The sequence below is a fragment of the Arabidopsis thaliana genome, chromosome 2 (genome assembly GCF_000001735.4).
Source record: "Arabidopsis thaliana chromosome 2, partial sequence".
NCBI lineage: Eukaryota > Viridiplantae > Streptophyta > Magnoliopsida > Brassicales > Brassicaceae > Arabidopsis > Arabidopsis thaliana.
Window position 1 is genome coordinate 10568694 of NC_003071.7, and position 27520 is coordinate 10596213.

The 27520-nt window shown below is 36.1% G+C and overlaps 9 protein-coding genes, 3 long non-coding RNA genes and 1 pseudogene across 14 annotated transcripts; 5 read left to right on the forward strand and 8 right to left on the reverse strand.

Annotated features, from left to right (window-relative positions):
• Nucleotides 1-2360: 2360 nt before the first annotated feature.
• AT2G24800 (Peroxidase superfamily protein) lies at nt 2361-3943 on the reverse strand. 2 transcript variants are annotated; one of them, NM_128039.2, is made up of 4 exons: nt 3650-3943; nt 3379-3558; nt 3061-3226; nt 2361-2977 (listed from the first exon to the last, which is right to left on the reverse strand). In NM_128039.2, the coding sequence occupies exons 1-4, from the start codon at nt 3875-3877 to the stop codon at nt 2562-2564; spliced, it is 990 nt and encodes a 329-aa protein (NP_180053.1). In that variant the 5' UTR covers nt 3878-3943; the 3' UTR covers nt 2361-2561. The 2 variants fall into 2 exon arrangements, with proteins under 2 accessions (NP_180053.1, NP_001325148.1); NM_001335963.1 differs by having other exon boundaries at nt 2432-3226; nt 3650-3896.
• A 1225-nt stretch (nt 3944-5168) lies between these two features.
• Nucleotides 5169-6006, forward strand: AT2G24810 (Pathogenesis-related thaumatin superfamily protein; the record flags this gene model as incomplete). Its single annotated transcript, NM_128040.1, has 4 exons — nt 5169-5223; nt 5340-5495; nt 5554-5688; nt 5771-6006. 4 exons carry the CDS (start codon nt 5169-5171, stop codon nt 6004-6006), a joined length of 582 nt encoding a protein of 193 aa, NP_180054.1.
• Nucleotides 6007-6248: 242 nt separating this feature from the next.
• Nucleotides 6249-8245, forward strand: TIC55-II (translocon at the inner envelope membrane of chloroplasts 55-II). Its single transcript, NM_128041.4, has 3 exons — nt 6249-6739; nt 6831-6933; nt 7015-8245. The coding sequence occupies exons 1-3, from the start codon at nt 6345-6347 to the stop codon at nt 8134-8136; spliced, it is 1620 nt and encodes a 539-aa protein (NP_180055.1). The 5' UTR covers nt 6249-6344; the 3' UTR covers nt 8137-8245.
• AT2G08060 lies at nt 7594-8073 on the reverse strand. The gene has a single exon (NR_140274.1). It is a non-coding gene; the product is annotated as an other RNA (long non-coding RNA).
• On the reverse strand, nt 8163-10537 carry AT2G24830 (zinc finger (CCCH-type) family protein / D111/G-patch domain-containing protein). The gene is made up of 4 exons (NM_128042.4): nt 10336-10537; nt 9816-10109; nt 9467-9527; nt 8163-9312 (listed from the first exon to the last, which is right to left on the reverse strand). Exons 1-4 carry the CDS (start codon nt 10459-10461, stop codon nt 8300-8302), a joined length of 1494 nt encoding a protein of 497 aa, NP_180056.1. The 5' UTR covers nt 10462-10537; the 3' UTR covers nt 8163-8299.
• Nucleotides 10538-12375: 1838 nt separating this feature from the next.
• AGL61 (AGAMOUS-like 61) lies at nt 12376-13322 on the forward strand. The gene has a single exon (NM_179727.5). It carries the CDS (start codon nt 12389-12391, stop codon nt 13181-13183), a length of 795 nt encoding a protein of 264 aa, NP_850058.1. The 5' UTR covers nt 12376-12388; the 3' UTR covers nt 13184-13322.
• A 58-nt stretch (nt 13323-13380) lies between these two features.
• TAT3 (tyrosine aminotransferase 3) lies at nt 13381-16523 on the reverse strand. The gene is made up of 7 exons (NM_128044.3): nt 16167-16523; nt 15650-15992; nt 15307-15525; nt 15148-15207; nt 14913-15068; nt 14706-14799; nt 13381-14549 (listed from the first exon to the last, which is right to left on the reverse strand). The coding sequence occupies exons 1-7, from the start codon at nt 16457-16459 to the stop codon at nt 14377-14379; spliced, it is 1338 nt and encodes a 445-aa protein (NP_180058.1). The 5' UTR covers nt 16460-16523; the 3' UTR covers nt 13381-14376.
• Nucleotides 16524-17949: 1426 nt separating this feature from the next.
• AT2G24860 (DnaJ/Hsp40 cysteine-rich domain superfamily protein) lies at nt 17950-19723 on the reverse strand. Its single transcript, NM_128045.3, has 3 exons — nt 19341-19723; nt 18605-18754; nt 17950-18502 (listed from the first exon to the last, which is right to left on the reverse strand). The coding sequence occupies exons 1-3, from the start codon at nt 19545-19547 to the stop codon at nt 18425-18427; spliced, it is 435 nt and encodes a 144-aa protein (NP_565578.1). The 5' UTR covers nt 19548-19723; the 3' UTR covers nt 17950-18424.
• A 152-nt stretch (nt 19724-19875) lies between these two features.
• AT2G24870 (Plant self-incompatibility protein S1 family) lies at nt 19876-20922 on the reverse strand. The gene is made up of 2 exons (NM_001335964.1): nt 20855-20922; nt 19876-20107 (listed from the first exon to the last, which is right to left on the reverse strand). The coding sequence occupies exons 1-2, from the start codon at nt 20879-20881 to the stop codon at nt 19967-19969; spliced, it is 168 nt and encodes a 55-aa protein (NP_001318285.1). The 5' UTR covers nt 20882-20922; the 3' UTR covers nt 19876-19966.
• A 938-nt stretch (nt 20923-21860) lies between these two features.
• On the reverse strand, nt 21861-22169 carry AT2G24880 (Plant self-incompatibility protein S1 family; the record flags this gene model as incomplete). The annotated part of the gene is made up of 1 exon (NM_128047.1): nt 21861-22169. The coding sequence occupies one exon, from the start codon at nt 22167-22169 to the stop codon at nt 21861-21863; it is 309 nt and encodes a 102-aa protein (NP_565580.1).
• Nucleotides 22170-22633: 464 nt separating this feature from the next.
• AT2G08075 lies at nt 22634-22843 on the forward strand. Its single transcript, NR_140276.1, has one exon. It is a non-coding gene; the product is annotated as an other RNA (long non-coding RNA).
• AT2G08070 lies at nt 22634-22877 on the reverse strand. The gene has a single exon (NR_140275.1). It is a non-coding gene; the product is annotated as an other RNA (long non-coding RNA).
• Nucleotides 22878-24477: 1600 nt separating this feature from the next.
• On the forward strand, nt 24478-27213 carry AT2G24890 (annotated as a pseudogene; the record flags this gene model as incomplete). Its single annotated transcript has 1 exon — nt 24478-27213.
• Between the last annotated feature and the right edge of the window lie 307 nt (nt 27214-27520).

Below are 27520 nucleotides of genomic sequence, written 5' to 3' on the forward strand. Positions count from 1 at the left end.
AACAAACCACTAATTCTCTTTTAGTAAATGGTATAACCTTGAAGGAGAACCCTTTCAAGTATTAGATAATCTAATCATTTTTCGTCGTCATTACTCATAAAGTGTCGAAATATCACTTCATATCAATTGGTTTGCGTAAAACTGACCATACGTCTTCAATGATTGTCATATCAAATGATTCGAAAAGTGTTGGCATATGCATACTCTAGTTTTCATAATGAATCGATTCTCAGACTCTTAGCAAACAAAGGAACATAACATCATCATAATAAAATTTTGAATGAAGTCAGAAACCGCAAATCAAAACTGTGAAGATATGAACTTGATAAGCAAGTTTAAAGCTAACTCAAGTTAATATAAGTTGAACTTGGGTTGAGTTAAATGCTTTTGGATCATAAAGGAGGGTGTCCACGATGTTGCAAGGGCTGGCACAAGTTAGGACAGTCTTCTCATCTTGTGTTTCAAGCAGCCACGTTTGGCGTTTCAAGATGCAACCTTTAAGGTTTACTTTAGCACAAGAAGCTCTAGTTTTATTATCACTATCAATTCACAACAATGTTATTGTGGCCCAGCAGTTAAGTCTCTGTTCCACTTAAGCTTTGACTTATAACTCTTGTAGTCACCTTCTTCTTCATAGTGGAAAGATGTGGATCGAAAGAAAGATCATAACCGGACGTAGCGGTTCGTTAATACCGTGAACCAGGTGAACAAATATTTGTGTGCTTCTCTCTTCTTCTCCCTTTCTTCTACTCTGTTATTTCCTCTTATTCTTCTCCATACTTTGCGTGATATGTTTTTCGTGAGTTGGTGTCAATGACAAAGAGCTGAAAGCTAGAGCCTTTGAGAGGTTAAAAACTTTATGTAATATTGTGACGACAAGATCTAAAAATATATGCGGGGATCAACTTAATATTTTTAAAATAAGTATATACATAAGAGATAAAACTAAGTATGCCATTATTTTAAAATTTAAATTTATCATGATATATTGTAATTAACAGTTTAAGTAATGGTAGCAATGTCCAAATGAATTGTGAACTGTCGGGATCAATGACATTGAAATTCTACAATTCATTGAAATATTATTGAGATAATATTATTCTTTGTGTCAATAGGAGGAGAAAAATATATCACCATTTTCGGATGTCAACCAACCGATTTTGACATTCAAAACATATTGTACAAAATATGCTATTACTAATAAAATTCAGTATAAATTTATCATTTTATTTGGTAGCAATTTCTACATAAAATCTGAACTTCCGAGATAAATGGCTTCAAAATTCTCAACCATATGGAATTTTTTTTTTTTTTTTTTGTGACATTAGGTGAAACTAAACCAAAATATATGAAAATAATTTCCTACATTTTATAAATTGAATTTTTTTTTTCTTCTAATTAACTGAATTGAGAAGGGGTTTTCAAGAGATGACAAGTACTACTCTTGTAAACAGAGAAGAAATACTCAAAGTTATATTCTCATTCTTAACCTTCTCATTACATAGCTTTATCTATTTATATGAAAAGCTAAGGGATACAATGGTTGAACTAGAGTTTTAGTAAATGTTTTGATGAATGACAAGTGTCTTCATCTGCACATGGCTGGAGATTCAAGGACTGTGAAGCTATTCTTCAATTGGAGTGTAGCGTGAGCTGGAGTCGACATTTTGACAGTACGAAGCTGAGTACATGACGACGATGCTCTGTTACCGTTAAAGTCTGAAGAAGCTTTTACACTCGTCTTGGGCTTTGTTTGCATAGTTAGGTCTATTACAATTGTTTTGGTTGTCTATTGGACCAAGACTGGAGTTGTCTTCCTTACATTTTGAATTCAAAAATTTTCAGATTATTTTGCACGGATGACAAAGTTTTAATTTATTTTGTTGGTCGGATCGTTTTATATTCATTTATTTTATTTTGTGCATATTTTCCTTAACATATTTCTATTTAAAAATTAAAGTGAACTTATATTATGGTTAGATGAACAAATAAACAAACGTGTCATATGATCTCCTTTCAACTCGGGAAAATGCTATTTTTTTTTTAAGTTTAGTTTAACATGATATATAAGTTAAGAAATATTATTAAAATGTACCAATGTTCACTTGAGATGTGAACTAGGGGAATCAATGGTAGAAAGTTTATTGACCAATATTCATGGAAAATTTGTGGAGATGATATTACTATTTGCTTCGTTAGGAGAGGGATACATTAACGTTTGACGGGAGTTTATTTTTGAAATTCGTTATTACTTATTACAACTCAAAATGCATACTTTGTGGAGATGATATTGCTATCTGTTTGTTTTTAAAAAAATACTTTTCATTAAGGTTCGAATCCATCTTAAAACACGCATAAAAGATCGATCCATGTGGCAATATCCTAAATGGTTCAAAAAAAACGCATGAAGTTCCTTAACAGTAAAATTTACATTTTGCAACTCCTTCTGTATAAAATTACTAATATTTAATCTTTTTTAAATATTCGTATTGTCTACATTGGAGTTGAAAATAAATAAATCAAGAAATTGTTGATTAGGAGAAACTTGGTCTAATCTTCGTTTAATTAACAGCAGAACAAGAACGTCTAATCTCACCTTCTTCACCAACTCTCACTCCCATCAAACTCATCTTCAAAAAAGACTCAGTCCATCTATCGAAAAAACTCTCCTGATCATTCGCAAGAATCTCAACAATCTTCCTCGTCCGATCATCTTCCATGAGAGCTGAATCCGTTTGAAACAAACCCTTGTGAGCCAACAGATTCTTGTAGTACTGATTATCGAACGTCGACGATGTCTCTGGATCGTTATCAACCACCGTGGTCGTTGGATCTAGTGACGATGAACACTTGTTTACAAGTGTTTGCGCATAGGAGTTATCGAGAGACGCGTCTATTAGTTCTAAGTTGCCTTTTGGATCAAGCTTAAACCTGCTGTTGAACGTGTTACAATGCGCAGCTCCAATAGTGTGCGCTCCTGAGACCCGTAATAGATCGAAAATTGAAGGTTTGTTTTAAAGAAAGATCTCTCTTTCTTGAATATCAAGAAAGATAACGTACCTGAGAGGACAACTAGATCATGAACAGATAAGCCTTTAGAGGAAAAGATATTGATCATCTTATCAACTGTGAAATCGGTATCTATGATGTTTGGTCTGACATTTGCTGCCATTGAGACTCTCCCGTCTCTCCTCCCTGTCGGTATCGGAACTACCGGTCCTCCGAGCTGTCCCAAAAATAGTATTCACAACAACAAGAAACAGAGTTTTAAAAACCAAAAATAAAGATACAAACAGAGCATTTTATGCAAAAGTCTGGTTTAAGTTATTCAGATATATAAACATTTCTTATGTATGTGTGTTTTGATGAAGTTCTTACAGCTTCTACTGCATCTCTTGCGGCAAGAACAAGTATATCAGCACAAGAGACTGTGCCGGGACAAAAGATTTCGAGGATATTTTTGACGCTTTCTATCACAGCGAATCCTCCTAGAGACGCATTCCCAGGGTCGCTTCGCTCTGTACCGTTTCCTCGAATCAACACTGAGCCATCACAACCCTAAGACAGCAATGACAAGAACAAAAATCTCATTAAATTGGAAATGCCTTGTTATGCAAGGAAGAGGCAGTCCTGTGAGAATGTAATGTACCTGGACGAAGCAGTCATGGAAGATGAGACGTAGGAGCTTCCCAAGGACTGATGGATCAGAGGAAGAAGCAGATCTAACGGTGTTTCTGACGATTAACTCAGCTCCAGGACAAGAACCGGCGTAGAAGTTGAAAGAGAGCTCAGCTACTGAAGAAGAAAGAAGCAAAAGTAGAAGAAGAGAGGAGAGGAATGTATATTTTGGTTTGCATGAAAAAAACTGCAACGCCATTTTTTAATGTGTCTGTCAGAAGATGGAAAGTGAAGTTGCTTAATCAGCCGAGAGAGAGAAGAGAAGTTGTAGTTGTTGTGATAAATGAAAACTGTAAATGCATGTGCGTTCGTGTCAGAGAGAGAGAGAGATAGTGATGGTTGAGTCAGGAGAACTTAATGACAATCTCTTTACTCTCTTATGCATGCATCCATGAGATCGAGTCATCAATTTTACAAACAAAACAAGAATTTGAAAGTGGTGAATCCAATCACTGCATGCAGTGAATTTTATGGGTAAGAAACCCTAAAATAGTATGAATTTCTCCATTATTGTGACAAAAATCAGAAAACTTTTTTTTGTACCTTTCAGATATTTCTTTTTGAAGATTTAAAAAAATCACTCATGCTTATTGAATTCATCTTTCTTTGACTTGTTATAGTATATGTCACTTTTGCATACAAAAAAAGAAGAGAGAATCTATAAATAGAAAAATGTACAAAAGGATCTAATAATGTGCTTCAGAAACTCTTTATTTGTTGATAGTTTCTGTTGATAAGCCAATTCTTTGTCTTTCATGTCTCAGAAAACCTGAAAAGTACAAGAAATGGTGGAAATCAGTAAAAGGTTTGTCGTTTTTAGATAATAAACTCGATATAGAACAAAAATAAACAAGCAACGGAGATATTTGGATTTTAAAACCTGGGGGTCGTGGCTTTGGACTCGAATTCAATAACCTAATTAAGCAATAATCTTATAATTTCGAAGGAAACAAAACAAGCAAATTTTTTAATGTTAGGTTTAAAGCTTTGTGAAAAAATAATAGAAAAAATGTACTCCATCTTTTTCTAATCATTTTAAGTTTATTCCACTTTAATTTTGTAGTTTTTTTTTTCTTTTCTTCTTTATTGACTGATATTATAAATCACAAAGTTCAGGATGCAATGATTAAATTTATTAGATTACAATCAATGAGTATTAGTTTATAGTTATTAAAAATATTTAATATAAAAAATAAACAGTCATAAAATAATGTTTAATTTTTAATGTGTGTAAAATCCAAAACATCAATGCTTACGGAGATTTCCTTAAGATTAATAAAGTTGATTTTTATGTAATAAGAAACAAAATCTCATTAAACTTTAAAAGTAAAAAAAATAAAAATATGAAGTGTCACTTATGGTAGTAGTATCCAAAACAATAAGTTAATGGATTTGTTTCTAAAGAAAAGAAAAACACTATAAACAGAGGATCCTCACCATCAACTTTCACTAATCATCACAACTTCAACTTTTCAATACTCAGATTAACAATGGCTATTTTCTCCAAATTACATCTTCTCTTCTTCTCCTTCATCATAGCCACATGTATACATAAAACATTTCCAACATTTTAAGATGACTACTTTGATTTAATAATTTATCTGATAATTTTTTTTTGTTGTCCGTCCTAGTAATTTTTTTTTAATTGTATATTCTTCAAGGTACAATTTCTATTGTCTCCGGCACCGTCTTCACTTTATCAAACCGCTGCAACTTTACTGTGTGGCCCGGAATCCTAACCGCAAACCGCACACTACTCCGCGGCGGCGGATTTGCCTTAGCTTCAGGTTCTTCTGTAAACTTAACCGTTTCTCCAGGTTGGTCTGGTCGAATCTGGGGTCGAACGGGCTGCAACTTCAACGCCTCTGGTTCCAGAAAATGTAAAAATGCACCGGTGCAAGAGGAGCACCACCAGCCACACTAGCAGAATTCAGAATCGGCTCCTCTGGAAAGAAATACACCGTACAAGATTCTTACGACGTGAGTCTCGTCGACGGTTACAACGTTCAGGTGAAAATCACACCACAAGGTGGCTCAGGCAATTGTAAAACCGCGGGATGTGTTTCGGACGTGAATGCCATTTGTCCAAAAGAGCTACGCGTTAACGGCTCATCGGGTGTTGTGGCGTGTAAGAGTGCTTGTGAGGCTTTTAACAAACCGGAGTATTGTTGCACCGGCGCTTTCAGTAAACCGGAGACTTGCCCGCCGACGAAATACTCGAAGATATTTAAAGGAGCTTGTCCCACTGCGTATAGCTATGTGTACGATTATGCTTCGAGTAGATTTACATGTACTAGTGCTAATTATGTTATCAGTTTCTGTTCTTAGGCATAGTATAGCCTTTTTTATTGTTATTATTATCAACAATGAATAAATAATTAATCACTATTAACATAGTTTTATGTTTTTTTTTCATCACTATGAAATGTATTAAAGCAAAAAAGACTAATGTTAAAACTTAAAAGATTAAAAATAAAATAAAAAGAAGTTAAAATGACATTTAAATAACGTAAAAATAAACGACGTCGTTTAGCCAAAGTTTCTACTATCTATGTATGTGGTGGAACGAGGTCCAATGGTTGAACAAGCAACCTTATGATATATTTTATGAGAAGAGGCAAACAACACCTAACATTGGATTCGAGCTCTCTAGTGAAGAATCCGCCATGGCTGTTCCATTTCTAAGCTCTTCTCTACAACTCACACCCACTTCTCCGATTCTCTTCACTAAAGTAACACCAACACCAATAATCCACAACCACAGATCAACATGCACTATACCCACAAAGCCTCGTCTACGTCTCCTCCGCCGCTCCGCCGTCGCTGGAACCGCCGTATCTGATCAAACAGAAGGAGGTGGAGATGTTCTTTTAAACCCTGAAGAAGAGAAACGTGTTGAGGTGGCGGATTATGATTGGACAGAGGAATGGTATCCATTGTACTTAACTAAAAACGTCCCTGAAGATGCGCCTCTTGGCCTCACCGTCTACGATCGTCAAATTGTTTTGTATAAAGACGGTGAAGGAACACTTCGTTGTTACGAAGATCGGTGTCCTCATCGGTAAGATAAATCATCTAGCAAAACCACAACCACTAGTTTTGTACTTTTGTTTAGGAATCTGAAATTGAGTTTTGTCTTTTTTTTTATAAAGGTTGGCTAAGTTGTCTGAAGGACAATTGATTGATGGGAGATTGGAATGTTTGTATCATGGTTGGCAATTTGAAGGAGAGGGCAAATGTGTCAAGATTCCTCAGGTTCTTTGTTTACTGATTTTTGCTATTTCGAGATTTTCTCTTTACTCTGTACTTACTGGTTTTGGGTTCTGTTTCTAACAGCTTCCTGCAAGTGCTAAGATTCCAAAGGCTGCTTGTGTGAAGACGTATGAGGTGAAGGATTCACAAGGAGTTGTGTGGGTGTGGATGTCAACAAAGACACCTCCAAACCCTGAGAAGCTTCCTTGGTTTGAGAATTTCGCTAGACCCGGTTTTTTCGACATTTCGACTACTCATGAGCTTCCTTATGACCATTCCATTCTTTTAGAGAATCTGATGGATCCTGCTCATGTTCCTATCTCTCATGATAGAACGGATTTCACTGCTAAAAGAGAAGATGCTCAGCCTTTGGTTTTCGAGGTCACAGAGCGAAGTAATCGGGGTTTCGCAGGGACTTGGGGCCGAGAGAAAGAAGGTGGGAAAGGGAGTAATTTACTTCGGTTTGATGCTCCTTGTGTTCTGCAGAACAATCGAGAGTTCGAGGGGAAGGATGGAGTGAAGAACTATTTTTCAGGGCTGTTTCTTTGTAGACCTACAGGGCAAGGGAAGTCTATGCTTATTGTTAGGTTTGGGGTCACAAAAAGATCGCCTTTGGTTTCGGTGTTACCTCAATGGTTCTGGCATCAGAATGCCTGCAAGGTTTTTGAACAAGACATGGGGTTTCTATCGTCTCAAAATGAGGTTCTGATGAAGGAGAAAGTACCAACTAAGGACTTGTATTTGAATCTAAAGTCATCGGACACATGGGTCGCTGAATATAGAAAGTGGATGGACAAAGTTGGTCATGGGATGCCTTACCATTTCGGGCATAGGACCATATCTCTCCCCAAAGTCCCTCCTGTCGTGGAACATGCCCCGGCAGGGCTCATTGCAGCTCTCTCTGCTTCTTACCCTGCAAAAGGCGGAATTGGGACTATGCATGCTCCCAATTTGGCTAACCGGTACTTCAGACATATTATTCATTGTAGAAGCTGCAGCAATGTGATCAAATCTTTTGAGCTCTGGAAAAATATCCTCTCTGCCACGGCAGTGGCTTTGACGGCTTTGGCCATTCTGGTGGTTAGTAGACAGTGGAAGGCTGTCCTGTTAGGTTCAGCAGCATTGTGCTCAGCCGCAGCTTATACCTGCTTAAGAGCTATAAATCTAAACACCAATAACTTCATTAGAACACACAGAAGACTATGAAAATGTATAGTGTCATGTTTCCTCTTCTTCCAACAATATGTATTTCATGAAATAAATTTTTGCTTGTAAACGCAATTATATAATTCAGAAGGTTCCAATGTTTGCCATCAATCTTACAGTTTAACCATGAAATTTCTGTTAAACTGGTTTAAAGTTCTATGTTCTAAAACTTGAGCCATTTCTTCTCATTCTCTTTGCTTACTATAGCATTTGAGGCAGCTGCTTGACATGCTAATGTACTTGCCAATGCCTTTCGGACTTCTTTCAATCTTCTCGTCGCAGCCTCTGAAACAACTAGATCTTTCTTGTTTCTGTTCACCATCTGTTCTAGTTTCAACATTTCTAACTTCAAGTCTCTGACTTCATCTTGGTATTCAACCAAAGCTTTCCTGTCTACTGGACCTTTGTTTTGCCTATTTTTTACAGACTCGCTGTGTACTTTCTCATGGCGGGTAGGAAAAATTTGTTCATTGATTAAGCTAAACAAATCTGGCTTCGATTCCTCTTCCTGTTTCGCTGCTTTAGCTGCTTCTGCAAACTTCTTCCCACGCTTCCTTTTCCCACCTCTGCTCCTTTTCTTCTTTTGTTTCTCGCTTTTACATTCTCCATTCCTAATGTGCTCAAGAGCATAATCCAGTGACCGCTTTGCTGGAAGTACTTTTACTAAGATTGGATTTAATATCCCTTGGCCAGAGACGCCAAGACCCATCCCTTCACGGTAACCCATACTTGCCATCATCTTCGAAGCTATTCCTCTAGTATGATTCTCCCATTTAGCAAATAAGGCAGTGTCAGTTTGGACACCTCTTGGTAGATTTGTGCTTTCTAGAAAGCCTATGCCTTGTGGAGACCCTTCATCATAATCACTTGAAACAGAATCTTCAGAATCTGAAGCACTCTGTTGTTCATCCTCCTCCTCCTCCTCTTCCCCATCATCATCAGTCATCTGAGCGTACTCTGATAATGCCAAAGAATCAGATCCTAGCTTTGCAGAGCTTTTATCATCTCTGAAAACAACTCCGCCTACTTGTAACTCATCATCCCATGATTCAAGTTCAGCCTTTCTCCATATATCGTATTTACTGCCAGAAACCGCCCAAATCTTAGAGCCTACCATCAATTGCTTCCACTCAGTCTGTTCATAGTTCTTCAGAGAAGATATCGGCACATCTAGTCCTGCACCGATCGATGTCTTGCAGTTATCAACCACAATGACAAACCAGCCACATTTCTAACTTCTAAAGTTCTAAATGTGGTCACGGTATGAATATATAACACACAAAACGATAATGATAAATATTATGATCATCTAACTATGCTTTAAACATACCATGTGATGAACGACAAGAACTGCCAAACCGACACCTCTGCTGCATAAAAAACTTGCAAATCTGCACAAATGTGGTGCAGCATTAGTATCTAAGACACAAAACAGCAATTGAAAAAAATCCACCAGTAACCATCTCAAAGTTAGTCTTTCACAGCCATTATTATATGCCTATAGCAAAACCTAGTTAAGCTAGATAGACAATCAAAACTGAGACTTTCAATAAACTCTATCCACCCTAGCTTTTCAAATCCTATATCACATTAGTATTGTAGGAAAAGACTGATAGATCATATCCAAAACACAAGAACTAAGTAAGAAAACATTTAACAGATGACTACAAAGAACTTACCATCATACTCTCAGATGTGGGTGTAAGGAAAGAGATCTTAGCAGAATCAGAGCCTTCAAATCCAATAATACGACCATTATACCAACGACCATCAGTATGTCGAAACCGACATTTCGATCCATCCAAATCCTTTTTCTCTTCAGTTTTCTCTGGCTCCAGATGCTCAGGTTTAACTCCAGCATCATGATTTAGACCATTCAACACTATATCAGCTTCCTCCAATAACCGAGCTCGTTTTAAATGCAAAAGCCCTTCCTCTACCTCCTTGATTGCACTGAGAAGTTCTTCATGGACCTAACCAAAGACAAAACCACCACACATGAAACATAAGACTAAGTATACGGATTTTCACCTCTAGCTACTCTAAGAATGAGATTATCAAAGAAAAAGGAAACAGCTTTGGACTAATTGATACCATACTATATAATTTCTAGAAAAAGAGCAATCACAAAATTGTTGAATCGTAGTAATCTTAGTTCTCCAGGAAATTTGGGATCTGATTTGAGAGAAGAAAATTTACCGAGAGGAGTTCGGGATTAGATGGGTCAGAGAGTAGGGCTTCGTCAATGGAGGAAAGAGATTCTTTTTGTTCAATTAGCTGAATGTCAAGAAGATTTTCAAGGTCGTTGTTTTCTTCGCTCGCCATGGGAAGATGATTTTAGAGTCTCCCGCGGAGGAGAGAAGACGAGAGAGGAAGAAGAAAACTTCTTGGGTTCCGGGCCGACCCGGAAAATTAACCGGGTTTGCAGTTTATAATTTTTCATTTTATATGCGTTTGGTTGCAATTCGCATACGGTTCGGTTCAATTTAATTTGATTTGGTTTTGTATAATTTTTTGTTAAACTCTTAACTTTGTAGTTATATAACCGATTTGACAAATGCCCGAAACCGAAAACCCAAAAAAAATACCCGAATGCCCGATACCGAAAACCCAAAAAATACCTGAATCGATTCAGATCCGATTTTTAAAAATACGTCGAGTTCTAAACCTAATTACCCAAAAAAAAACAGAACCAAATCTAATACCTGTAAATATTCGAATATAAATATACACTTTAAAATATTAGTTATATTTATACTTATAATACTCCAAATATCCAAAATTACAATTATAAATTGAATATATTAGATAGTTTTGAGTAATTCGGATATATTTGGATAAAATGTAACCAATGTTATAGTTTTTAAAGGTAATTTGAATATTTTTGGATACACTTGGTTATATATAGGTAAAACGTAATTAATGTATTTTTGACTATCATGTGTTTTGGGTAGATTTAAGTATATATATAGATAAAACATCCAAATTTGACCCGAAACTAAAATATAGTTATTTTGGGTATTTTTAATTCTCGATTAAAATACATGAACCCCAATCCGCACCGAATTTTTGAAATATCGAATGAATCTCGACTCTCTTACCCACGCAGACCCAAAACCCAAAAAGGAACTTATCGGGTTTGGGTATCCGAATGCCAAGGCTTGTGGGGTTAATTCCCAAAGATTTAAACATACCAATGTTGTTTGACCACATTGTCTGTCTAGAGTCCCTTACGTGACAAACAATGCATTGATTTACCCTCTCACTAAGACTTTGATAATTTGTATCCAAACTTTCAAATCTCAATGTCGTCTCCAATGTGGCTTTTGAATGTCAGACTGGTATTTTTTGGATCATTTGGCCTATTTCGTGGAGTTTGTTCTCTTGATCGTGTGGCAAAGACGATAAAGTTGGTTGGGGTTGAGAACTGCATTTCTCTTGAGCCCTTGGTTGAAAACCTTAGTTCTCACTTTCTTAGTTAAAGTTATTGCCCTCGTGATTGTAACGTAAATCCTTTTTGAGTGCAAGGTTTTGTTAGGTAAGCTTGATATTGAGGCTTTTGTTTGGTAGAATTGAAAAGCCTAGGCTTGTAAGGTCCAGTTTCAGCCAAACGATTGAGCTCGCTGATTCGGAAACCATTTACCAAGTCAGACACTATAAATTAGACTTCAAATTTTCAAGATTTAAATATTAATTTGTGTATAATAATGCATGTTTATCAAATAGAAAAACAAGAAAAGATATTAACAACTTAAAACAATATTTTGATTTGGATAATACTTTAACATGTGTAAACGTTTTGATTTGCAACCTCTTTTGTAACATACACAATCACTTATCAGGACAATCATCCATTTATACACAAAGACAATTATAAAAGAAAGGAAAAAAATTCATTGCATTACCAAATTAAAATATTTATAACTAACACAAATCTTTGTATTTTATTATCTATCCACAAAATTAAAGACAAAACCAGTAATTACAAGTGGATGTTACAAATGTAAAAATAAATTACTAACTTTGCCATTTGATCTCATAATAATGCCACACAGACTCACTCATTAAAACAACCTTTTTGTAACATAAAGAAATTACTCATTAGGAAAATCATCCATTTATACACAAGACAATTATAAAAAGTAAAGAAAGATAAATCATTGCATTACCAAATTAAGATTTTTATAACTTACACATATCTTTGTATTTTATTATCTATCCATAAAATTAAAGGCAAGCCGAGTAATTACAAATGTATGTTACAAAATATAAAAATAAATTACCAACTTTGCAAGTTGATCTCATAATAATGCCACACCAGACTCAAGCATGTATATATAAACAAACACTTTCTCTCCACCAAATATTCCAACAAAGAAAAGCAACTAAAACCCTCCATACAAAAAAAACTATGATGTCGAAGAAGAAAGAAAGCATCGGACGACAAAAAATTCCAATGGTAAAAATAAAGAAAGAGAGCCACCGGCAAGTCACATTCTCCAAACGCAGAGCCGGTCTCTTCAAGAAAGCTAGTGAGCTTTGCACTTTGTGTGGTGCAGAGATTGGGATCATCGTGTTTTCTCCCGCGAAAAAGCCTTTCTCATTCGGACATCCAAGTGTTGAATCTGTATTGGATCGCTACGTGTCTCGAAACAATATGTCCTTAGCTCAGTCGCAGCAACTGCAAGGAAGCCCTGCAGCGAGCTGCGAACTGAATATGCAGTTAACGCATATTTTGAGCGAGGTAGAAGAAGAGAAGAAGAAGGGTCAAGCGATGGAAGAGATGAGAAAAGAGAGTGTGAGGCGGTCGATGATTAATTGGTGGGAAAAGCCAGTAGAGGAGATGAATATGGTTCAGTTACAGGAAATGAAGTATGCATTGGAGGAGTTGAGGAAGACGGTTGTGACAAACATGGCGTCGTTTAATGAGGCCAAAGACGATGTGTTTGGTTTCTTGGACAACAAAGTGACAGTCCCTCCTTACGTGAACATGCCTTCTGGTCCCTCAAATATTTATAATTTTGCCAATGGAAATGGTTGTTTCTGATTCATAATAATGCTTTTGGTTTTTGTGTTTTTTGGTAGCAAATAACTTGTAGGCTAGTATCTTACTAGCTGTATTTTCTTTCTTCAAATTATTTTTTGTTTCTATAGCACCATTGAGAAAAGATAAATGGATTCATGCCAACTTGTCAAGGGATCAAATCTTTATTAATGTTATCAGGTTGAACTACTTGAATGGTAAATGCATATATAGCTTAAAGTTAAGATTTACTTACAAGACTCGCATGTTAGAGGTTTTTTTTTAACGGCCGAAAAATCAATGAAGAAAGATAACAAATCAGGCAATACAGCCAAAAACAGAGCGTAATCACTCAAAAAAACAGAGACACAACGAGCGTCACTCCTCCTCAATGCGGTTATGCAGCCAAGCCAAACCTCCCGTTGATAGGTACGAGTTCAAACGTATTGAAATTAAACTTGATTTTGGGTTAAGCTAAATCATGGGTTTATAATCCAATATTCTATATTGGACTAAACCCAAAGTTAAGCCTAAGTTCTAGATTTTTCTATAAGCATCATAAAAATCATCACCTCCTTAAAGTAGGAGTTTGTAAGATAAAAAAATGTAGATATATTAGTAGAGTTATCGAGATGATGGTAGAATAATCTAGAAACTTTTGTAAGCTCACCCCATCATTTGTAATTAAGTTCAACAAGAGAATAGAAAGAAAGTTCAAATAAAAGAGTATTCTTCATAAGTTCTCTAATTCTCTCTAAAAACTTTTAAAGTATTTTTTAAGTGTTCTTCCATATTTTTCTTCAGATTTAAGAGAGTTTCTCGGGTATTACGGTAATGAGCTAGTGTTAAGATTTCTTTACTAGTCCAACACCGTAATATATGAGAAACCCGATATAAATCAAGATGAGAAACCCTCTTAAATATGAAAAAACTATGGAAGAACATTTAGAAAATACTTGAAGGAATTTTAGACAGAATTAGAGAGCTTTTGAAGAACACTCTTAATTGAACTTTCTTTTTGTTCACTTGTTCAATTTTATATAGACAATGTATCAAAAACTATGTTGAAAATGAGTATAATAATGAAAACAAATATCCTTTTATTTTTCACACATCTTTATTTCATTATCCAATGCTATTTTTCTTGATTGTGTTCCTGATAATTAAGGAATTACGCACAAATTATAATGTGGACTTGTGGCATAGGACTACTACAATCAGTTGACAGAGACGACGATCTGGTTAATGGCATGGCCACTGAGTTTGATAGCTTCCTTGGAGATGGCATGACGATCATAGAAACCTTTTAGTCTGTCAAATATTTCTTGTACCACTGATTCGTCGGTTCCTATCGATATCCTCACCCAATTCTCTGCCCCTAGAGCCACTCCTAAAAATTTCAACACAAAATAAATATAAATAAGTAAATAAAAAAAGATTGATCATAATTAACGATGCAAATTTATAAATTAAAATCATATGTAAGAAGATGACTATGGGAGCCCCAAGTTCTTAAGATGTTGTATATTGTTAAAGAGATCAATACCTGGTATAAGGATAAGACTCTCCTCACTAACTAGCTTCGTGCAGAAATCAAAATCATTTTTGATATTATTCAACATTGATGTGTCAAGCTTCAACTGTAAAATAAATCGTTTAAGCTAATCATTTATTATTATAAGCAAAATATGGAGCATCCAATAGCAAAAAAAAATCTAGAAAACCAAGAATCCAAGAAAAAGAATTAAAGTACCCATAAATAAGAACAAGATTCGGGTTTCTTGGGACAAAAGAGACAAGGAATATCCTTGAGCCTCTCACATGAAAGCTCGACGTTGCGTCTCATGGCTTTGATCTTCTTCTCGAAGAACTCTTTAGGTGTTTTCTCCAATATATCAGGAAGTGCTTCCTATCAAAATCCATAATAATCTCACATTATTTAGAGAACCAAAACTTATAGCTTACGATGATAGTGAGAGATTACAAACCTGGAGAATAAATGAAGGCTGTGGAGTTAAATCAAGAAAATCCTCTATTGCTTGAACTACCTGTTGGTGAACGAAAGGCCCATATATTAGTTAGAATCTTCTTAATTGGTGCGGTAATCTTATTTTAAGTAAAACTATAGTGTTTAGAAGTTGACTGACCCCTGTAGATACAAAGATACCATTAGGATCGTTCATGGCGATCCAGCCAACTCTCCAGCCTGGGTTGACCCATCCTTTGGATATGGATCCGAGCGTGATCACCGGAGCTATTGATGCAAACTTCCCCATGGGAATAAAAGGCTTGTCTCCATATACAACATGATCATATACTTCGTCGGATATTATCATTATACCGAGTTTTCTAGCCATCTCCGCGACCTAAAGATTAGTCGATATATTACCAAAAAACGTTAGTTGTTTTACACTTCAAAAAAACTTATATTACATTAAATGTCAAACTTATTATATACATCAAAAGCTAAATGGAGAAAAACAAATATACCTTGTTGAGATGGTCGTAGGTGTAGACGTTTCCACATGGATTGTTGGGGTTGATGATTACCATTGCGACGGTATTCTCATCCGCAGCCGCCTCGAGGCCATCGAGATTGATTTCCCAATCACTCTCGGGGAGAAGATCGTATTTGCGAATCTCGAGGCCGCTATAGACAGCACGAGCATCGTAGTGAGGATATCCCGGCCTTGGAAGTAGAATGTTGGCGGATGGATTTCCGGCAAGAGAATCTATCACGATCTCTATGGCTTGGTTACATCCTCCGGTGATATACACATCCTCGGCCTTCAGCTTCGTCGGAAGTTCTCCGTTTAAATATTCAGCCACCGCCCTGAGATAAAAAACGGCAAATAACTAATTAGACAAAAGTTGATCGGTCCTACGTTATAAAAACAATTTTTAAAAATGTAATTTTGTTTGGTTGGTTGTTTTTTCAAAGATTGGTTATTGTAAAACTTATTTTTAATAGTTTTTCAAAAAGAAAAATGAAATTTTTCAAACAGACCTTCTAGCCTTGAAAACTCCAGGGCTGGGTGCGTAAGAGTTAGCCATGCCGGAGCGTGCAGCTGCGGCAACGGCTTCCTCGGCTTCCGGGCAAGTCCTGAAGTTGGAATGGGCGGAGGGCTCGCCGGGAGTTGGGAACAAAATGGTCTTTCCACTGTTCATGGTGCAGTTTTTAAACATCCCAAAAGCAAGCTTTCTCAACGTCACCGCCGCCGCATCACTCGTTGCACCGTTTCCTTTGAACCGCCAAACATTGGCGTTTGCGTTACAGTTGGTAACTCCGTTGCTCGCCATTGATCTTTCTGTCTTGCGTTTGAGTTCTTCTTTTAGTTGTGAGTACAAGTTTTGTGTTGTTGGTACATCTCATTTTAGTCGAGGCCTTTATAAAGGATTTAAAGTCAAGGGTCGTCGCAAGACTACAAAAAATGAAGACCTTAAAATAAGAATAATAATCAACATTTTCCACATGCTACGATCAATATTTTAATACTTTAAGAACATACGATGAAATTAATGATATTTTAGTCTGATTACAGACTTGCACAAAAAACAAGAAAATATTCGATCTCGTGAAACACTACCTTTTTCCAATTATTTGTTCTTTATAACTTAAATAAAACGTGAATAGACTTAACTAATATTTTTGACCCAAAAAAAAACAAAAACAAAAGACTTGCTGTGGTCTGCGGGCAGTGGCTGGTTCTTATTGACTCAAATGTCACATATTTTTGTTTATTACCCGAATAACTAACCATTATGTATTATTACTGTTTTTTGTTTGCTTTATTTAAGAGATTAAAAGGTATATAACACAATCTATAAAGGTTAAAAACACACAAACTAATCCGAACAGGAACCAAGCAAATTAAAATTATCCAATCAAAACACTCGAAACTAAACATTTAACTATAGCTTAATGTTAAGTATAACGCAATCAAAGAGTCAAATGGTTATGCGTGCGTCGTGAATGACATTGCGCGTATAATACCTCATTTACAATAATTAAAGAGGAGATCATGGAGAAGATCTTTTTTAATTTTCTTTTTGGGCTTCCAAGAACATACATTATGAGAACTAGAAACAATATTATATTTTCTGAAGCCATTAGGTGTATTCAATATTTCGATTATATCAAGCATCTAGAAAATCCTCTTGTTGAGCTCATTATTAAAAAGACGGTTTCCATTTTCCATTTTCAGATATAGCCTATTAGTTAATTCTTACTACCATATGTATGTGACTATATCTGATTACAAAAGTTTATAGAAATTTATGTGTAGGATAAAAAAACTATTAGTGGAACTAAGGGGTGTCAAAAGGGGTTAACCCAAATCAATCCACCAAATTTTCCGTCAAAAACACATTATTTTTCTAAAAATACAGTTTCACAAAAAAGAAGAGATATAGAAAGTTGGATCAGATGAAAAAATGCATCTAATTGTGTAAAATTTAATAAAACTCTTATTTACGATTATGTAGTTTTGAAATTTTCTTCAATACACCGTAAAAAAAATAAAAAAAAATAACCTGCTGGTGCGTTGGTAATTTTTACTCAAAATAATTTAGTTTTTGTGCAGTAAATATGTATCTGGAAAGTTTTGTGACAAGTAAAACTAAAAGGGGCAAAGTAGAGGTATATATAATGGAGGAAACGGCGAACCACTGTGTTCGAGTGCCCTCTTACACTCTAGACATGAACACTTTTGAAGATTTCCTCATCACTTGGGAAATGGAATGCACACTGACACAAGTTCTTCACTTAGCAGCTTTGGTTAAGAATTATCCTGAAATCAAATGCCATTTTCACTTCCCCAAAAGAAAATGATTAAGTAACTAGCTTAGGTTGGATTTGTTAGGCACAAACTGTATCTAAGATGATGATAATCGCAATTCTATTAGAGAAACGCCATATCCAGATTCATCAAGGGTAAGGAAGATGCACATGATTTAACCCTACAACGAGAAAATATCAAAAGAAATACGAAGGTGACCCTGTGCTACTAATGTTCTTCCGTTGAGCTACTCCAATGATCGAAATCGTAAAACTCACGTGTCGATTACAAGAACTCTTGTGTAGGCCTTTGGTTGTACAGACAGAACAAGGGGAAATGAATAAATGAACTTACATATATATACTTAACACATGTATAAAGATATATGCATATCTGATTCATGTTCCACTTGAATCAATATATAAACATTTTTCCTCCATAAGAAATCATCAAAGACCAAAAAGCTTAACTTGCTTTTGTTCATCAGTTATGTTGGCACTGGAGGTTTTTCCAACCACTTGGCACGAAACCCCGTTCCTTTGCAATCGCTACAGCTAGCAGAACCCTAAAACCATTGAAAGAATCGAATTTGTTCATACTTGGGAAGATATATAAACAAGAAGACACAATAATGTGTCTGCACTTTCGTTTTTATTAGATAACAAACCTGTCCAGAGCAGATTACACATGAAGTATTCCTTGAGGGAACCTGGCAAAGCATGTTATCACCAAGGATGAAGAATCCTGTACCCGCACACCATTTGCATTCCACATGACCCTTTGAATTGCACGATGAACATCCAACAGGACTTGGTTGCTGCAGTGAAGAAAAAAACAGACAAAGAAAATCATTGAATCGAAACACAGGTCAACAAGTAACATCTAGAAAATTCACACGAGCTCAATATCAAATTGCAAGTGCTAGAAGAAAGGCTTCAAAGTCTGAACTTTTGATAGATTCTCTAAGAGCAATATTAGAGAAAAAGCAGAGAATCCAACAATTGTACATGCAAAGCTACAAAACTACATTGCGTTGCGAGATAAGCCTGCTTAAGCCTCATCACTCAGGGATCATAGAGAACAGCTACAACCTGATTAAGTAGCTAACATGTTCTCATCATATGCACAAATCAAATGAATTGTGAACAAACATTTTTTGCTAGAAACCAACTAAAAGGTACTTTGCAATTACAGATTTTCGATACAAATCCTTTTGAAACTTGCTGATACTATTCACCTCATAATCTGAAATTTACAACATTTCATCACAGATCCAAGTTCTTAATCTCATACAAAATTGCATATAGCTCTTCACTCGTACATGACTACATCAAGGATCAGTTCTTGTGATTACTCAGATTCAACAAAATTATACACATCAACAACTCTCTGGAGATACGAACCTGTGAGATAATCCAAGCTTGATCCATACGCTTGGCGAAATTTGAAGAACTCTCAGGTGAATCCACCGCCGAAGCCTTGACGGTAGTAGTAGCTGGAAAACGGCGAACGACTGGTACGAAACCTAGCTTCGTTATCCTAGGAGAATTCCATGGATTTAGAATCGATTTCGCTACGAGATGTGAATCGCAACACATGCAAATCGTCATTTTCTCTTCTTCTTCTTCTTCTTCGCCGAGAAGGTTGAAATCGGAGGTTTAAATTTGTCTTTGGCTTATTTTTATTTTATTTTATTTTTCTCGCATACCAAATTGGAAGACAACAGGAGGAGGAGAAAAGTCTAGGAATAACCCAATTGGGTTATTGGACCCTGGGCCCATTAAAGTTGGATCTTTTTGTTTGCTAAAATGATTGATTCAATGATTTAAACCAACTCATTATCTCCTCTACAATTCCTTGGATTCTTCCTACAGTCAAAACAAAATCCAGATTGCTTGTTTGTTTTTGGTTTGCTTATATGATTGAGAAAATAATTTTTTTCTATGTATAAATTTACTAGTTTTAAGATGATAATATAACATTTTTTTTTGTTCTTACATAGATTGTTAAATATTTTTAATTTAACCAATCATACACTTTTATGCATATTAATCGATTTTCCAATATGTTTGCCGCCTTCTTTGTCTAAATAGATTCCATCTTCTCTTGCTCTCCAGTCCCATATACCTCCTTCATCCATAAAACCAGAAAGCTTGAATGCTGTAAATTTCTGATAATGTTTATAGTTAGGTCCTTGTTCCAAATGACACATAAAACGCGTCGTACGCCAAAAATTAATCATAAAATTGATTTCAACATGTTTGCCGATTGGTATTGTTTTTGGACCAAATTTGTCATCTTTGGAATAACATCCAATCCTGAGAAGTTTATTGAATTTGAGTTCGTTGGTGATCCTGATTCCAGAGCCGAATACATGGTCAAGCATGCAAAAACTAAAAACGAATAAAAAAGACTAAACAGTTTTTCATTTTTTTTGGGTAGATATTTAGATTTTTGCTTTGTTATTGGCTTTTGTGTTTCAGATTTTATATATGCACACATTTGTATTACTATTGTTGGCATAGTATGTAAAATGGCATAATATCTTATAATAATCATATTAGATATACATAAATCTATTAATATTGAATTATGAAAAAAATGATAAAATCAAGTAACCAGTTGTAGATAATATTAAACCTTATGTGAAAGATCAAATGATAACTAAGAAATTCAATTGTGCATAAAAAAATCCTCAATAATAAACTGGTTATTCTATAAATCATATCATACTATCTATGTAACCTATTAGTAAATAAAGTATTTGTTTTTAAAAGTAATAGACAATTTGTAAAGTACAATAAACAACTAAGTAGAGAAAGACAAACTAAATTAGGTTTATACATTTTGTTCTTGTAATAACGTTCTTGTGATTACTCAAATTCAACAAACTCAACAACTCTCGAAAGATACGAACCTGTGAGATTATCCAAGCTTGATCCATATGCTTGGTGAAATTTAAAGAACTCTCAGGTGAATCCACCGCCGAAGCCTTGAAAGTAGTAGTAGTCGGAAAACGGCAAACGACCAGTACAAACCCTAGTTTCGTTCTACTCCGCAAATTCCATGGATTCATAATCGATTTTTTTACAAGATGTGAATCGCAACACATGCAAATCGCCATTTCCTTCTTCTTCTTCTTGGCCGAAAAGGTTGAATTCGGATTTTAATCTACTCGGGCCTCTCGGGTTAAAACATTCTCTATTTAGCTCCCATTATAAAAAAAAAAATATGTTTATCTAGTTTTTTTTCTCCAAAAAATAGTAAAAGACAAATAAAACAAGGGGTTTTCACTTATTTACGATCCAACCATTATGTTGTGTTGTGTTTAATTAAGATTTTAATTCACTCTATTGATTGTGTTGTGTTTAATTAGGATTTTATTTAAGGTTTCATTCTATTGATTGTGTTGTATTTAATTAGGATTTTATTTCATATTAGATTTGATGGTTTGATCCTTTTTTCTTTGATTTTGGGTGAAACGGATAGATTTTGGATAAAATTTTGATTACAATTAGGATTTCTTATGATTACAATTCGGATTTGAATTACATTTTGGATTTATAATCGAAATTGTCCTTTAAATAGCCTCTCGTAATAGCCATTGTGACTAGTTTTTATGATTACAATTGGGATTTCAAGAAATTTGAATTTTGTTATTAGAGATGGTTTGTGAAATGTATTAAAACCAAATATTATGAGATTGCTTTTGAATGATAAAAACTAGAAGAAAAGGGGAAGAAGGAAAAGAAGAATGGTAAATTTTCTTGTTTCAAGATGATAAGATAAAATATTTTTTGTTCTTAGGTAGATTGTTAAACATAATTTAACCAATCATACATTTTATGCAAATTAATCGATTTTCCAATATGTTTGCCGCTTTCTTTGTCTAAATAGATTCCATCTTCTCTTGCTCTCTAGTCCTATATGCCTTCCTCAACCATAAAACCGGAAACCTTGTATGCTGTAAATTTCTGATAATGTTTATAGTTAGGTCCTTGTTCCAAATTACACATAAAACGTGTTGTATGCCAAAAATTAATAGTAAAATTGATTTCAACATGTTGTCCTATTGGTATTGTTTTTGGACCGAATATGTCATCTTTGGAATAACATCCAATCCGAAGAAGTTTATTGGATTTGAGTTCGTTCGTGATCTTGAATCCAGAGCTGGATACATGGTCAAACATGCAAAGACTAAACACGAATAGAAAGATTGAAAAGTTTTTCATTTATTTTGGATAGATATTTAGATGTTTTTCTTTGTTATTGGCTTTTGTGTTTCAGATTTTATATATGCACACATTTGTATTACTATTGTTGGCATAGTATCTAAAATGGCACATAATATCTTATAATAATCATATTAGATATACATGAATTTATTAACATTTAATTATTAAGAAAATGGTAAGGTCAAGTAACGAGTTGCAGATAATACTAAAACTTATGTGGAAGATCAAATGATAACTAAAGTAACCAATTGTGCATAAGCAAATCTTCAATAATTACCCTATTAATTTATAAATCATATCATACTATCAATGTAACCTATTAAGTAATAAAGTATTTGTTTTAAAAATCTTACTTTAAAAGTAATACACAAGTTGTCAAATACTATAAACAGCAAAGCATATAAAGACAAATTAAATAAGGTTTGTGCATGTGTTCTTGTAATAACGGGTGTCAAAAATATGAAATGGTAACCAAGTCCCCATCCCATATTGGTCATGATCATGTCTCATCCCTATGGACCTGATCAACCAGCAATAGCGACCAAAATTGTTTGTTTGCATGTTGTTAGTTTGGTGACTAATTATATCAATTGTCACCAACGATTACAATTTTCAATCGATAGAATTATCAGCTATTATCAACTATTACTGGCTGCGTTTGGTCGTGAAATCCAGAAGAATCCAACGACAAGCAAACAAACAACATAAAGATAAAATAACAAACCTGTGTTTTTCTTTTTGGAAAAAGAATCCATTACTTTTAGTATTGGGCCAAAGCTTTAACGATGGACCAAAGTTGAACAATTATCCCACTATGTGCAACCCTAATTCCCTTTTGCAAGATTGAATGTTGGTGATAGTTCGACAGCTGCAAGGTAATGAATGGCAGATCAGAGTTGAGCTAAATATCGTCGAAAAGTAAGGCCAATTTTGAGGTTAGGTTACGTACTAAAATTGGGGTTGAGCAAAAGAACCTTAAGGTCACAAATACAGTCCAGTAAAAGCTTTCTACCCGGAGATGGTGCATCTGTCGGTCCAAGAGTGGAGAAGCTTTCTATCCGGAGATAGTGCATCTGTAGGTCCAAAAGTGGAGACTGTTGACTAGGTGAAGCTCCGGTAGTAATCATGTTGTATTTGCCACACCATATAGTCAACAGTCTTCAAGTAATCAAAACTTAACTCTTAAAGCGATTCAGTTGACCTCTATAGAATTGAATAACAATTAGTGTTACAATAATTGAAGGAAGCATAAAAATGAAAATCCAAATACAATAGGTAACAAAACTCAAACGTAAATGTAGTCTGGTAAAAAATTAAATGGGAGATTAACTGTGATGGGTAAGAAATTAGGTGTTATTACCAGAACACGACAGAACTTTTTTTAATTACTGTTATATTTTCGAGTTTTTTTTATTACCCAGCGTGCCCCTACTAAACGTTACCGGAAAAAACGTAATTACAGGGAATGCCACTGCCACGTCAGAATTTGCTGACGTGGATTAAATGAACTCAGCCGGCTGAGTTACGGTATGTTGCGGCTGACTTACGTCAAAAATATATGAGTCATAACAAAACGGCGAAGTATGAGTATAACTCAGCCAGACGTTACGGCTGAGTTGTAAAATGTTGCCTGAGTTATTGTATAACTCAGGCAACGGTATGGTTGAGTTAAGGATGGTCGGCCGAGTTATAAGAAGTTATACAATAACCCAGCCAACAATATGGCTGAGTTATGAGAAAAAGGCTGACTTATTTCCTCGACGCGGCCGAGTTATAGTTTTGATCGGCTTAGTTATGGAAAGATGTTACGGCTGAGTTATTGTCGAGTGAAATAAATCAGCCGCCAATAGCTGGTTTACGATATAACTCAGCCATGTTATGGCTGACTTATTGTTAAAAGATTAATTACTATAATATCATGCAGTTATGGCCGAGTTGTTGAACGTTACGGTTGAGTTAGTTGAGTTACGACATACCACGGCTGAATTAACTTTGTTTTTTTTCCTGTTTTAATTACTGTAATAGTATTCATGTTGCGGCTGACTTAAAGATTTGCTTCATGGCTGTGTTATGAAATGTTCGTTTGGTGGCTGACTTGCCACGTCATCACTTCAAAACGGCGTCGGCTGTAATAATCCATGTCATCATTCCATGTCAGCATCCTCGACGGAAATACGAAAAGTCTCTTGCTTTAAATCGTTTTCCCAGATTGTGTCCACCGCCTGAACGTTACAACATCACCGGAACTTTCTTTTCTTCATTCATCTTCTCATACATCTTCAATTTCTTTCATCTTTCTCTTGATATGGCTGGTCCCGCTACGGTCATAGTTGTTTCCGGTTCGTGGGTAAAGAAACAGAGATTCGTATTTAACCCCGACGAAAGAGGGTGTAGAGTTGTGCAGCTAGAAGCGGAAAGAGCAGTTTACGATAGTCTTTTCAAGACGGTGATCGATGATTACGGAGTGAATCAGTCGACCCATCAGTTACGGCTGAGTTACATGTTCTCCAACAAGACTCTGAAAACTATGCCCTTCGATACTCCACCAGTTTATATCTCCAATGATCGACAGTTGCAATGTTATCTAGGTTTGACGAAATTCGAGCAGCTACGTCTCTGTGTGGAGTTTACGGCGAAAGATTCAAGTGATATTAGTCGGAAGGACGGATCAAGAGGAAGGGGTTCGAAACGCCCTATTGAATCTGACTCAAGAGCAGAATCTAGATTCGAAGTTCCGGGTCGGGGGTTTGAAGGTGTCTGTTACGATTATCAAGACGATGAAGCAGGGGACGATGAAGCAGGGGACGATGAATCAGGTGTCGATGAAGCATCTGACAAAGAAGCAAGTGACGAAGAAGCAGATGATGAATTTTCTAGCCGGTTTGATTTTTTCGACGACTCCGATGGTGCCTCATCTGATGATGAAGACTTTGCTATATACGGCGAGCCTAATAATAATGACGAAGATTCATCGAAACCTTCTCCTTCGAAGAGATCTCAGACCATGGAATTGATCGGATCTGCTGGGAGCCTGACTGATTTAAAGTTGGAGCTGTCTACGCTAACACTCGCGGTAGGCCAAAAATATCGTAGCAAATTCGAGTTGGAGTATCGACTCAAACTTCTTGCGATAAGGGATGGGTTTGATTTTGATGTACCAACTTCTAATAAGACTACAGTTATCTTACGAGTGCTGGGTGGATAGATGTCTTTGGAGGGTTCGTGCATCTAGACAAGGAAATGATCCCAATTTTCATGTTTATATATACGATTCGGAACACACATGTTCTGTGACGGAACGTTCTGGTCGATCCCGACAAGCAACACCTGATGTTCTGGGAGTTCTTTACAGGGACTATCTTGGTGACGTTGGTCCGGATGTTAAACCAAAATCAGTCGGAATAATCATCACTAAGAATTTTCGAGTAAAGGTAATTACAATGTTTTGGCTGACTTACTATTTAGCTGCTGGCTGACTTATAGATATTTTACGGTTGACTTATTGATATAGGCTGACATATAATTACATTCTGGTTGAGTTATGACTTTCAAGGCTGACTTAAGATCACTTGTTGGCTGAGTTGTGGTATAGTTTAGGCTGACTTATCAACTAATATGTTTGTGTTAACAGATGAGTTATTCGAAGTCATACAAGACGCTCAGGTTTGCAAGGGAGCTCACTCTGGGAACCCCTGATAGTAGTTTTGAAGAACTGCCTTCTTACCTATACATGATAAGACGGGCAAATCCGGGTACAGTCGCGCGTCTTCAAATTGATGAGAGTGGAAGATTCAACTATATGTTCATTGCATTTGGTGCCAGTATCGCTGGGTTTCATTACATGCGCAGAGTTGTTGTTGTCGACGGTACCTTTCTCCATGGTAGTTACAAAGGGACGCTCTTGACAGCCCTTGCTCAGGATGGTAATTTTCAGATTTTTCCGTTAGCTTTCGGTGTAGTTGACACTGAAAATGATGATTCTTGGCGTTGGTTTTTTACGCAACTCAAAGTTGTTATTCCTGATGCAACGGACCTGGCGATAATCTCAGACAGACATAAGTCAATAGGGAAAGCAATTGGTGAAGTGTATCCGTTGGCTGCTCGTGGGATTTGTTATAGGCTGAATGATTTTACTAACGCGTTCAACGAGATTGAAGAGCTTGATCCTCTACTACATGCATACATCCAAAGAGCGGGTGTTGAAATGTGGGCGCGTGCTCATTTCCCCGGTGATAGATACAATTTAATGACTACGAATATAGCGGAATCAATGAACAGAGCACTGTCACAAGCCAGAAATCTTCCCATAGTTCGACTGTTAGAAGCGATAAGACAGATGATGACTAGATGGTTTGCTGAACGGAGAGATGATGCGAGCAAACAGCATACTCAGCTCACACGTGGTGTTGAGAAACTCTTACAGGTAACTCAGCTGTAACTAGTGCATAACTCAGTCGTCGAATAACGATAACCCCGTCATAACGAGAATAACTCAGCCATAACGAGAATAACTCAGCCATAAAGAGAATAACTCAGCCATAACTTTTTTGTTTTGTTTCTTGTCTCTTCTCTTTAATAGACCCGCGTCAACTCGTCAAGACTACTGGATGTACAAACGATTGATGCTTCCCGCGTTCAAGTAGCTTATGGAGCATCTTTGCATGTTGTAAATGTGGATGAAAAACAATGCACATGCCGTCTTTTCGACAAAGAGAAATTACCATGCATCCATGCAATCGCAGCTGTAGAGCATTTGGGTGTGTCTCGTATATCCCTGTGCAGTCCTTATTATAAGAGCAGTCATTTGGTCAATGCGTACGCTGGTGCAATCATGCCTTCAGATACAGAAGTCCCTGTTCCTCAAATTGTAATTGACCAACCGTGTTTGCCTCCGATTGTTGCGAACCAGCCAGGCAGGCCCAAGAAACTAAGGATGAAATCAGCACTAGAAGTCGCCGTTGAGACTAAACGCCCTAGGAAGGAACACGCATGTTCTCGATGTAAAGAAACAGGGCACAATGTTAAAACTTGCCGTGCATAGTACTGTTTGTACTCTGTATGTGTCTTCTTTCCCTTGTTTGGCAACAGTGGTATGTATTTTTACATGTTATGGCCGAGTTATATAATTAGGGAAATCGAAAGAATCGGTCATTTTACATGTTATGGCCGAGTTATGGAATTAGGGAAGTCCAAAGGTTCGGTCATTTTACATGTTATGGCCGAGTTGAGTTCATTTTACCTGTTACGGCTGAGTTATCGATAAACTATGAAAGGCTTAAGACTGAGTTATATTCGTATTATGTTATTTAGTGTCTGAGTTATTTAATTTTGAAGGCAAAGACAAAATG